Here is a 12,110-nt window from a genome sequence, read left to right on the forward strand (position 1 = left end):
ACAAGGAAGGTTCCAGAAATTAAAACCAATGTTGTCAGACTTGGCAGCAGGCATCTACCTGGTTAGCCATCTCACTGGCCCTCCCTTGTTTTGATTTATTTATTTGAGACAGGTTTTTAACTATGTAGCTCTGGCTGATCTGGAACTCACTATGTAGACTCACAGAAATCTGCCTGCCTCTGCCTCCTGAATTCTGGGAAGATGTGCATCACCATGACCAGCCTCCCTTGTTTTGTTTCTTATGTATTTGTTTGTTGAAAGCACCACACAGGTCAATAAAATGTAAACTGAGTGCTGGGACTGTGGTTCTGTGATAGAGCACTTCCGTAGCATATACAAAGCCATAGTCTCAGTGACCACACATACACTTTAAAACAAACAAATAAAAACATTTCATGTAGAGTGTGACCGGTCTGTGACCTCTCTCCTAGTATCCGATAGTTGTTCAGAATGTAGTCCACACCAAATTCTAGACTTTGAGGTGAATCTCCATGACAACCAGCTTGGGCAACACGAATCAAGAATGAAGTACTCAGCAAAGAGTGTGGAAGACTGTGGCTCCCCTGAGAAATATGTAACTGATCTTCTCAGCAGGCACAAGCCACGAGGTTGGAGAAGTCAGCCTTGCACAGCCAGCCAGCCAGTGGGGGTTGACCTGGGGTGCGGGTTCTAGCAGAAAACGCTCTTGGGATGCAGGCGGCAGGCTGCTGACGACCTGCTGGATTTCTCTCAAGATTCATCACTCTGTGGTTAGCCTTGCGGGAGAGCAGAAGGAAGGTAATAGAGCATCCCCTGAGAATGCTCTTTCTGCTGAGGAGGGCCCAGAGCAAGGTTTGAGGCCCTGGAGGCAGGAAATTGAGTCAAAATAGAATTAGTCTTCCTGAAGTAAAACATCAGTAATACATGCCTATCAGCCCAGCTTGGTGAGCTCAGGGTAGAAGTGTGTTCAGAGTTGAGGAGATCCAATGAGGGTTTTAAAGATGAATGGCTGCTGGGTGCTGCATCTGAGGCCTTCCCAAAGTAGACCCTGGGGCCAATGTTTCCCTTTGTACCCACACTGGCTTTGGTAGGGCTCAGCTGAGTTGGAGGAGTTGTGGCATGTCCTAGTCTGCTTTGTGTTGCTGTGATAAAACACCGTGACCAAAGCAACTTGGGGAGGAAGAGAGATTATTTGGCTTACAGGTTACAGCACAGTTAATGCGGTTCATACACTCACAGGGATAGGACCATCCACTAGAGGTGGGTGACCTGCCAGGGGCCGCACACTCCCAGAAAGCCAACTCAGGCTCCCCCAGGAACCATGAACTGTCTTGTCCAAGCCACAAAGCCCTGTGAGTTCATGAGAGTAGTGGTCCTGTCATGTCCAGAAGATCTACTTCATTCCTGTCCTCCATGACCTCTGGATTTTATATTTTCTTTGCCCCTTCTTCCACAATCATCTCTGAACCTTATACAGGGAGTGGTGATGTAGATATTCCCATTTGTGGCTGAGCACCCGGCAGGCACTTACTGTCTACACTTGACCAAGTGTGAGTTTCTGCATTAACCACCACAGAGGAGCTGCTCTGATGAAGTCTGATTGCGGCACAGATGTATGGGGTAGAGATGCCAACCCAGAGTGCAGTTGGCTATTATGTCCATTTATCCAGCAGTAGTAGTAGGTTCACTCTTGGGGTCTCTGCGCTCCCTGTCCATGGTTCTTGGCCAGATTTACAGTACTAGGCATGCATTTCCTTCTGTGGAGTGGGCCTTCCATCCAAGCAGAAATCAGCTGGCCATACACATGTTAGTCATGGCACTATTGCACAAGCTGCCACACCAGTCATTGTCATCTACAGGACTCACAGCTGCGTAAGACTGTTGCTAACTCCTCATCCCACCTTAGCAGCCTGCATGGCCCCTTGAAGGAAGCCTCCTGATCAGGAGGAAATCAACTTGATTTCTCCATCCCTGTGACCAAAGTGTGTGGTGTCTTCAGCAATATGATCTTACCATTAAGTTCTGGTGGGCAACCAAGAGCAGTGACAATAATATTTAGTATCTGGAGGTTTCTGGGACACCCCTGACCAACCATGTAAGGGGAGGCGTCCTGCATGTGGCATTGGACTTTTTCATTTGGCAGCTTAGGGCTTCTGGGAGGAACACTGCCTTCAGTGTAGGATAACTGCAACTCTACCAAATGCATACACTCATTGATTCAGCAACTCAGCTTCTAAGAATATATTTTTACAGGTATATTTATCCACACATGAAATGATATGTGTCCTGGGTTCTTCACAGTGGACTATCAGTAACAGCTAAAGTTTATCTATTGTTTGAGACAGGTCTTACTATATAGCCCAGCCTGGCCGCAAGCTCCTAATCCTCCTGCCTTCGCTGGGTAAGTGCAGGATTACAGGTATACACCACCACATCCAGCAACGCAAGTGCACCTGTAGGAAACAAGTTAAATTAGTTCCCATGTAGCTGTACAATGGGACATTGTGCTGCTGCCATAAAAGATAAGGCTCTATTTCCTGAGAGAGCAAGCCTCACGATAGGCTGCAGTAAGGCCAGTAAGACGCAAGCCATTGTGTGCTACTGCGCATGACATCACATTATTAAAATTATTAGATTCCGCATCTAATAATGGAACTAGAGAGATGGCTCAGTGCTTTAAGAGAAGCGACTGCTCTTTCGGTGGACCTGGCTTCAATTCCCAGCACCCATATGGCAGCTCCTAACCAGAAGAAGTAATTCCAGTCCCTGGAGATCCAATGGTGCCTTCCAGCCTCTTCAGGCACTGCATGCATGGGATGCATAGACATACATGCAGGCAAAACACCATATACACACAATAAAAAACATGGAAACGATCTAATAATGTCTGTGAGCAGGAGAGCTGCGCAGCTGGAGAATGGCAAAGGAGAGATGTCTGTCTCTAAGAGGGCTTTCGAATAATTTTTTTTTTCTTTTTTCTGAGACAGGGTTTCTCTGTTTAGCCCTGACTGTCCTGGACTTACTTTGTAGACTAGGCTGGCCTTGAAGTCACAGAGATCCACGTGTCTCTGCCTCTCTGAGTTCTGGGATTACAGGTGTGCACCACCACACCCAGCTTTGAGTAATAATTTTTAAAACATAATCATCTATTTAAAAAACATTTCCTACACTGAGGTTATCGGGAGCTTGAGGTCCTTGTGTCCCTTGGCTTTGACCTAGTCTCTCCTAAGAACACATCCCCTCATCTATTCTCTGCCTCCCGGGGTTCCCAGCAGTAAGTGAGCTGTTTTTCTTTTTTTAATTTTTAACCTCTTACTCTTCGCACTCAGAATCTATCAAATCGATGGCTAAATTCAGTACACTATTCCACATCCTCACTTATGAGCACATTTTGCATAAGCCATCTGTCTCTTATTGATCCTTAGCACTGAGAAGTATCCCCATGCAAGCTAAGGTATTCAAGCATCAGTGCATAAGGGGTCTCCTCTAGACTAAAGTGCCCTGTGGCTACATAGCTCCTCATCAAGGCTATGTGAAACTGCATGTACAGCAAACATATTACATGTATGCTCCTATTTTGTGGTGCTGGGGGTACAGTGGTAGCTTGCCATGTGCCCTGAGCTACCCTAAATGAGGTCTTGTTCTGAAACACAGACTGGCCTATAACTCAGAGTCATCCTTCCTGAGCCTCTCAGATGCTCAGAGCACAGGCTGCCACTGTAACCAGTGTCTCCCTCTCTCCTGTTTGCTTCTTTACCTGCTCATTCTCTTGTGTGCCACTCATGTGCTTATTGTTGGTGCTAGGTTTGATCACGGCCTTCATTTGCTAACATGCACGCTCTGGTTGAGCTGCGCTTAGCGGGTAGTTTTCATTAGGGTTACTCACGTCCTTTGTGAAGCTCACACTATGTAACCCACACACTGTGCTTTGCTTATTTACTTCATAGGTCTTTGTGTGAATTTGCTTAGATAAACATTAAAACTATTCCAAAAGCCAGGGATGGTGGTGCATACTTTTAATCCTAGCACTTGGGAGGCAGAGGCAGGCAGATCTCTTGAGTTCAAGGCCAGCCTGGTTTACAGAGTGAGTTCCACGACAGCCAGGGCTACACAGAGAAACCCTGTGTTGAAAAGCAACAACCACAAAAATTTATTGTAATCCTCTATGTAGGAATATATTTAATCACTCATCTCTTGATCTGAACTGGAGTTAATCCCTTCTCTCTTGCCATCACTGTGTCACAACAAATAACCTAGGAGAGACATGTCTTTATAAAGACCTTTATCTGTCGGGTGAATTCTTAGGATTGTTAGGTCAAAAGGTCTATACAATGAAAGGTTGAAACAGTTTTTATTACATTTTATTTGTTTGTATGTATGTGTGCACAAGTTATGGAGTATATTAAGGTCAAAGGACAACTTACTGGAATTCTCTCCTTCTACCATATGGGTCTTGGGGACTGAACTCAGACCCTTAAGTTTGGTGGCAAGTACCTTTACCCACTGAACCATCTTACTGGCTCTTGTACATTTAAAATTTTGATAATTTCAAGTTGCTGTCCTTACAGATTTAGGAGTTTATAGAATATAAGCTCACCTAGGATTTAAAAGACATCCAGTAAGGGCTGGAGAGGTGGCACAGTGGTTAAGTCATTGATGTTCTTCCAGCAGAGTGGAGTTGAGTTTCCAGCACCCCTGTGAGGTGGCTCAGAGCCATCTGTAAGTATAGCTTCACAGGATCTTACATCCTCTTCTGGCCTCCATGGTTATCTGTACTTGTGCACATCACCGCACAGAGACACACATACACATAATTTAAAAGTAAAATAAATCCTCCAGGGTGCTGGTGGTTAATGTCTTTAATCCCAGCACTGGGGAGGCAGAGGCAGAGGCAGGCAGAACTCTGTGAGTGTGAGGCCAGTCTGGTTTGGAGAGTGAGTCCCAGGACAGTCAGGGCTACACAGAGAAACCCTGCTTTGAAAAGCCAAAACCAAAACAAAACAATAACAACAACAAAAGCAAGGTATGGTACTTCATGGTTGTAATCCTAGAACACAGGAGATGGAAGGAGATTAAGAGATGAAGCTAAGTTCTTTTCTCTTAAAAAAAAAAAAAAAAAAAAAAAAAGAAGAAAGAAAGAAAAGCAAGCAAGAAAGAAAAGGTGAAAGCTTCCTGTAGCTTCCGCCTAGAGTATAAAATCAAATATTGATTGAGGGTAGATAAGAATTAATATTAGTGGACTAGAGTCTTTGTACTACTGAAGCTGGTTAAGGTCCCATGAGGAGAGAAAACTCAGTGTACTAAAATGATTGAAATGGCTGTTGGAAGGTTAGCAAGTAAGATGACTTTTGTACCTACTGCTACACCATGTCAACTGTACCGTGCTCACTACTTTTGTCTTTTTTCTAGGACCGTAGCATCCTGAGCTGTTTTGGATTCATATCCCTCAAGACTAAGCTAGTCAGTTCATCATGTCCAAGTTAAAAAGCTCAGAGTCAGTCCGGGTAGTTGTTCGCTGTCGGCCTATGAATGGCAAAGAAAAGGCCGCGTCCTATGACAAAGTGGTAGATGTGGATGTGAAGCTGGGACAGGTGTCTGTGAAGAACCCCAAAGGCACCTCCCATGAGATGCCCAAGACCTTCACCTTTGATGCTGTCTATGACTGGAATGCAAAGCAGTTTGAACTCTATGATGAGACGTTCCGGCCGCTTGTGGATTCTGTCCTGCAGGGCTTCAATGGCACAATTTTTGCCTATGGACAAACGGGAACTGGGAAAACCTATACCATGGAGGGAGTCCGTGGTGACCCTGAGAAAAGAGGTGTCATCCCCAACTCATTCGATCACATCTTCACCCACATCTCTCGATCGCAGAATCAGCAGTACCTGGTCAGGGCATCTTACTTAGAGATCTATCAGGAAGAGATCCGAGACTTGCTCTCAAAGGATCAGACCAAAAGGCTGGAGCTCAAAGAGAGACCTGACACAGGAGTGTACGTGAAGGATTTGTCCTCCTTCGTCACCAAAAGTGTGAAGGAGATAGAACATGTGATGAATGTGGGAAACCAAAACCGGTCTGTCGGTGCTACCAACATGAATGAGCACAGCTCACGGTCGCATGCAATCTTTGTCATCACGATCGAATGCAGCGAGGTGGGCCTGGATGGTGAAAACCACATCCGAGTAGGAAAACTGAACCTTGTAGATCTTGCTGGCAGTGAGCGGCAAGCCAAGACCGGAGCTCAAGGGGAAAGACTGAAGGAAGCAACCAAGATCAACCTGTCCCTTTCAGCTTTGGGTAATGTTATCTCTGCCCTGGTAGATGGCAAAAGCACCCATATTCCATATAGAGACTCAAAGCTGACCAGGCTTCTCCAAGATTCCCTTGGTGGCAATGCCAAAACTGTGATGGTAGCCAATGTGGGGCCTGCCTCTTACAATGTAGAAGAGACTCTGACCACTTTGAGATATGCCAACCGTGCCAAAAACATTAAGAACAAGCCAAGGGTCAATGAGGACCCAAAGGACGCTCTGCTTCGAGAATTCCAAGAAGAAATTGCTCGGCTCAAGGCCCAGCTGGAAAAACGTTCCATTGGCAGGAGGAAGAGGCGAGAGAAGCGGAGGGAAGGTGGTGGCAGTGGTGGGGGTGGGGAAGAGGAGGAGGAGGAGGGAGAAGAGGGTGAGGAGGAAGGGGATGATAAGGATGATTACTGGCGGGAACAGCAAGAAAAACTGGAGATTGAGAAGCGGGCCATTGTAGAGGACCACAGCTTGGTTGCAGAGGAGAAGATGAGGCTGCTGAAGGAGAAGGAGAAAAAGATGGAGGACCTGCGGCGGGAGAAGGATGCTGCGGAGATGCTGGGCGCCAAGATCAAGGTACTATCCCCTTCTGTAGGCCCTTTGCCTTTTAGTGCCTTCTCTTTGATCAGGACATTACATAGTGGGGGCTTGGCATGGTGACAAATGCCTTTAGTCCCTGCACCCAGGAGGCAGAGGCAGCTGGATCTCTTGTGAGGCCTACATAGTACGTTCTAGGACAGCCAACTACAGAGTGAGACCTGTCTCTCCTCCCCCAATAAAAGTCAAAACCAAATTACATTCATGATAATTGTCATGTATGTACATTGAATGAAGATCAGCAATAAAACTAATAACCCAGTATTATTGCTGCCAGTAAGGAATAAGAAGCCCTTTTTCTTCTCTCTGTCTGTCTGTCTCTCTCAGATAGGTGCTGGTTTTAAAACTATTTTCTTTGGAGTTCCTTAAGTCTCTACTTACCCCCAACCCTAGGTTAGAAGAGAAAGAAGGTTATAAGGGAAAGGGGACATAGACCTCTTTAGACTTAGTTCTGGCTGGTTAGGGTCATCGTTGGGTTGTTTGGGAGAATACTAATCTCAGTCTTCAGGATATCTAGCGGTTCAGCAACAGCAAACAGCAAATGCAGCATACAAGCAGCCTTCTTCCTCTGTCAGTTTGCTCTAAGCCCCTCCATGGGCTCTTGTATTTATACCCTCTCAGAGTCCTCAGAATTCTACCATCCGCAGCTGGCAAAGACATAACATAACTAAGTTTTAAAAGAAACCAAAACTTCCACTACACATTCTCTTTCGTAGAAAGTATGAGTTTTTAAAATTATTTGCTATTTCTGCTTGTTGGTGTTTTTGAGTCAAGGTCGTCCTGTGTAATCCAGTTTGGCCCTGACAGACAGTACTTCTCTTGCCTCGGCCTACTAGGTAATAGGATTCCAAGTGAGCACCACTATGCCCATCGGGTTTTTTTGTTTTGTTTTGTTTTGCTTTTTTTAAGGCAGGGTGTCATATAGCCCATGCTGGCCTTGATAGTAGCCAAGAATGAGCACAGGCATGTGCTACCATGCATGTTTTATGGGATTGGGATCAATGCCCTGGATTGTTGCATGTGGAACAAACACCTACCAATTAAGCCACAACCTCAGCTGCCATTTCCTTAGCTGCTCCCATGTTCACTCCCCCAAGGGTAACCATCTTTAAGCCAGTGTTTGTTCTGTTGGTTGTCTTTGTTTTAGCTCATCTGTCTAGTTTCACATGGGCGTTACCTAAGGTGCTGTCACAGTTTGCTTTTATTTACCAGTGTTTTGTTCCCAAGAGTCTGTACTGATGCCTGTATTTGTCACTGTTACTGTTCTGAATCTTCTGTGACGTTCCATTCTCCTCCTAATGTTTGCTGTGGCCATTTCTTGTGCTTGACTCAGGAGACTATGTGCATGCTTCTTGCTGGCACCCTTAGGTTCTAGAGTGAATCTTTTGAAGCACCCACTTCTCATCCTAACACAGTCTAGCTTTTGAATCCTGGTGGGAGTAAAGCAGTGTCGTGGTGTGATTTTAGCTCAGTACCCTGGTTGTATAAACTCAGGTTGTACTGTAGCCCAGACTGCTGGTTGGTTCTACCAGCCCCAACGCTCCTCCCCACCTAAGTTCTCTGTGTTGCTTTTCTCCAAGGGGTCTCTGAAGCCTATGTGCTGATAAGCCTCCTAGTGTCTGGCTTTCTTTTCTTCGGGCTGGTTGACATTCCAGAGTGTGGAGACTTTTCAGCGTTGTTCGTCTCCATCTAGTGCACTGTACTGTTTCCTTGGGTGCCTAGCTTTGGGCTGCCAGTGGGCTTTTATGGCCAAGGAGACTGCAGAGGTAGTCCTGGAGGTCTGAGATGGTCATCAAATTGCCACAAGCCAGAATTCCCCTGAAGTATTCGGTTCTTTTCTTACTGAATTTATACAAACTTTAATTCCTTCTCTAAAATATATCCACATTTTCCCCCCTTCCACATTGAGATATGGTCTTATTGTGTAGCTCTGGTTGGCCTGGAGCTCCCTATGTAGATCAAGCTGGCCTTGAGCTCACAGCCCACCTCTGCCTAATGACTGCTGAGATTAAAGGTGTGTGCCACCGCACACCCAGTCCCAGTTGGGGTTTCTTAAGAGCAAGGCCATGAAGGTTTGGGGTTGTGGCCTTTGTTCCCCGGCCTCAGCTGCATCCACCTGCTGACACTCTCAAAATGTACAACCCATATCTGTTTTCTCACACTCAGGCCCAAAGCCTTCTGCCCTCAGCACAGGCTTCAACTGTCCTTGCCTCAGTGACACTGGATCCCTAGGAGTTGTCCCTGCTTGCTCTTCTTCCCGTGCTTTTTATGGTCTCCTGAGTCCCAAAGCCTTTTGCTCTTGCCTCATGGGGCCTTTCTACTTTACCCTCCCCAACTCCCTGCTGCTCAGCAGCCTCTGGCCTGGGGTTTATCAGCTGCCCTCTTCCAGGAATTCCTCCTGTTGCTGGGGTGTGATCTTAAACAGTCTGACTATGCACTCACTTTTCTGTGCTCCCTGAGGCTCTCAGGATCAAGCGTGCTTTCCTAACAGAGCTGTAAGGCTTTTGCACCAACTTCTACTGGCTTTGTCAACCTCCTTCTCCCACCTCCTTGCTAAAAAAGAGAGTAGGATTTTTTTTTTCTTAGCAAATTCTTATTTTTTACTTTAGCTTTTTGTGTAGCTGTCTGTCCCTTCAGACAGGAAGCTGTCTCCAACTTCCTGTGAAAGTTTGACTCCTTTCCCTTCAGTGTGCCTCTCCCATTAATTCCTCAAACTTTCCTCATGATGACATCCCACACCATCTGGTTAAAGCCTGTTTACCTGCCTGTGTCCCTTTGTGGACTCTGAGCCTTGTAATCCTCATTGACAGTAATATCTCTGAGATATATATATATATATATATATATATACACCAGATATGTTTAGTATGGCTAGAGTGGGATTAATGCTCTGGATAAACAACCCAGTAAAAAACCCTGAAAGCCACATATGTCTCAAGCAGCCAGGCCTTCAGTATCCTCAGAGTAACGTCCCATTCCTCTGTGGCCAGAGTGCATTCATTTTCCCCCAGAGGGGTTTATGTTTCTTTGTTTTTGGGGAAAAATCTTTTTTTGACAGGTCTCAATATGTAGCCCAAGCTAGTCCATAACTGATAATCCTCCAGCCTCAGCATCAAGAATGTTGGGACCACAGGCATGCACCATCATGCTGGCTAAGCATGAGTCTGTCCTCCAGGTCTTCCTGTGAGGGGTTATGTTCTGGGAGAGACCCCAGGATGGATTTTGCTTTGTTTTTCACTCAGGCCATGGAGAGTAAACTGCTTGTTGGAGGGAAAAATATAGTAGATCATACAAATGAGCAGCAGAAGATATTGGAGCAGAAACGCCAGGAGATCGCAGAGCAGGTAACTTTGTGTTCTTTTATGGGAGGAAGGCGTGGACTGACATGACTGAGGCCACAGAGCAGACACCTGTGGTATGAGAGCAGCTCCGGAGGGAGCGGACAGGAGCTGTCAGCCCCATGCTAGCCGGAGACCGACTGGGATCATCCAGACCCATATTGTGTAGACATGGTCAATAGGGCAAGCTGATGAATTTTGTGGTATCGCTCAGAAACGCCGAGAAAGAGAAATCCAACAGCAAATGGAAAGTCGAGATGAGGAGACCTTGGAACTGAAAGAGACTTACACCTCATTGCAGCAGGAGGTAGACATCAAGACCAAAAAGCTCAAAAAGGTAGGAGACAGAGGTGCTGGGAGCCATGGCGGGGAGGGGGAGAGGCACACCTTGTTTAGATGGCCTTTCTTATCCTCTCTTCCCTTGCTGCAGCTATTTTCCAAGCTCCAGGCTGTCAAGGCTGAGATCCACGACCTCCAAGAAGAACATATCAAGGAGCGTCAGGAGTTGGAGCAGACACAGAATGAGCTTACTAGGGAGCTCAAGCTCAAGTGAGTACCTGGCAGATCCCTGCCATTGACTACGTCCAGGAAGGACCATCCTGTGGACAACCTGCCTGCTTCCTGCCAGCTCACTCTCTGCCCCTCCTCTGTCCCCTGCTTGCTCCTGACAAGGGCACTTTTCACTTCAGTCTGTTTCTGTGAGGTTACCACACAATCTCCCCATTTCCTCACCCTTAACTTCTTGTCTTTTTGAGAGGTTTTGGGCTCACCTGTCACTCAAGAGATAATCTTTTATTACCTTTTTGTAAACTTTTTTTGATTGAGCGAATGAACACTTGAGTACTCATCAACCAGAGTACTTGTTCTCATGAAGTCTAGGCATTTTTTAAAAAATATATTTATTTATTTGTTTAATTTTGAAATGGGGTTTCATGTAGCCCATTCTGTCTCAGATTTGTTTTGTAGCGAAGGATGGCCTTGAACTCTGGATGATATGTGCCATCATGCCTACTTTATGTGGTGCTAGAGATAAAATGTAAGACCTCATGCAAGCACTCCAATTAAGCTGTGTCCCCAGGCCCCTGAGCAATGTATTTTTTTAATGCTCTATAGGTGATGAAGTGTACCAACATATGTCTATCATCTCAGCACTTGGAAGGTTGATGCAGGAGGATTACAAGCTCAGCCCAGACTATATAGTGAGCTCTTGTCTTAGAAGCAAATAACAATGAAAAACCAGCTCTGTAGGTGATATTACTGTTTCAGTCAACCAACAAGCCTTTCCTTCTTTCTCTTCTGAAACACAGTCTTATGATGTACTGGCTGATCTGGAATTCACTGGGTAGACCAGATCAAACTCACAGAGATCCACTTGCCTCTGCTTCTGCTTCCTCAGTGCTGGGATTAAAGAGATTTTCAAAAGGTTCTTTTTTTGATCAAGTTTTAAGTTTAGAAAGGAGCACTTAAAATTCAGTGTGTATAAGGAAGCTGGAAAGATGGCTCAGTGGTTAAGAGAACTTGTTGCTCCTACAGAAGACCCACTATGGTAGTTTACAACTGTAACTCCAGTTCCAGGAAGTCTGACACCCTCTTCTGACTTCTGTGGGTACCACAGTGGTGCCTAGACATATATACAGGCCAAATAAATAAATAAATAAATCTCATACACATAAAATAATCTAAAAAAACCTCTGTGTGGGGGGCTGCTGAGATGGCCCATCAGGCAAAGGAACTCCCTGTGCAGCTGTAGTGACCTGAGTTTGATCATTAGAATGCATGTAGAGGTGGAAGGAGTGAATTTCCTCCACAGAGTTCTTCTCTGACCTCCACACATGCACTGTTGCATTAGTACACACACACACACACACACACACACACACACACACACACACACACA

The 12,110-nt window shown here is 45.7% G+C and overlaps 1 protein-coding gene across 2 annotated transcripts in view; it reads left to right on the top strand.

Annotated features, from left to right (window-relative positions):
* The window catches only part of Kif3b (kinesin family member 3B), a 38,213-nt gene that overhangs the window by 17,214 nt on the left and 8,889 nt on the right, over nt 1-12,110 (top strand). For both annotated transcript variants that reach the window (XM_055617969.1, XM_055617970.1), the window contains 4 exons: nt 5,389-6,854; nt 10,118-10,219; nt 10,428-10,550; nt 10,644-10,762. In XM_055617969.1, the coding sequence (XP_055473944.1) occupies nt 5,451-6,854; nt 10,118-10,219; nt 10,428-10,550; nt 10,644-10,762 (1,748 nt within the window). In that variant the 5' untranslated portion in view covers nt 5,389-5,450. The remainder of the gene's footprint in view (nt 1-5,388; nt 6,855-10,117; nt 10,220-10,427; nt 10,551-10,643; nt 10,763-12,110) is intronic.

Source organism: Psammomys obesus, unplaced genomic scaffold (genome assembly GCF_907164565.1).
Source record: "Psammomys obesus unplaced genomic scaffold, mPsaObe1.curated_primary_1811, whole genome shotgun sequence".
Taxonomy (NCBI): domain Eukaryota; kingdom Metazoa; phylum Chordata; class Mammalia; order Rodentia; family Muridae; genus Psammomys; species Psammomys obesus.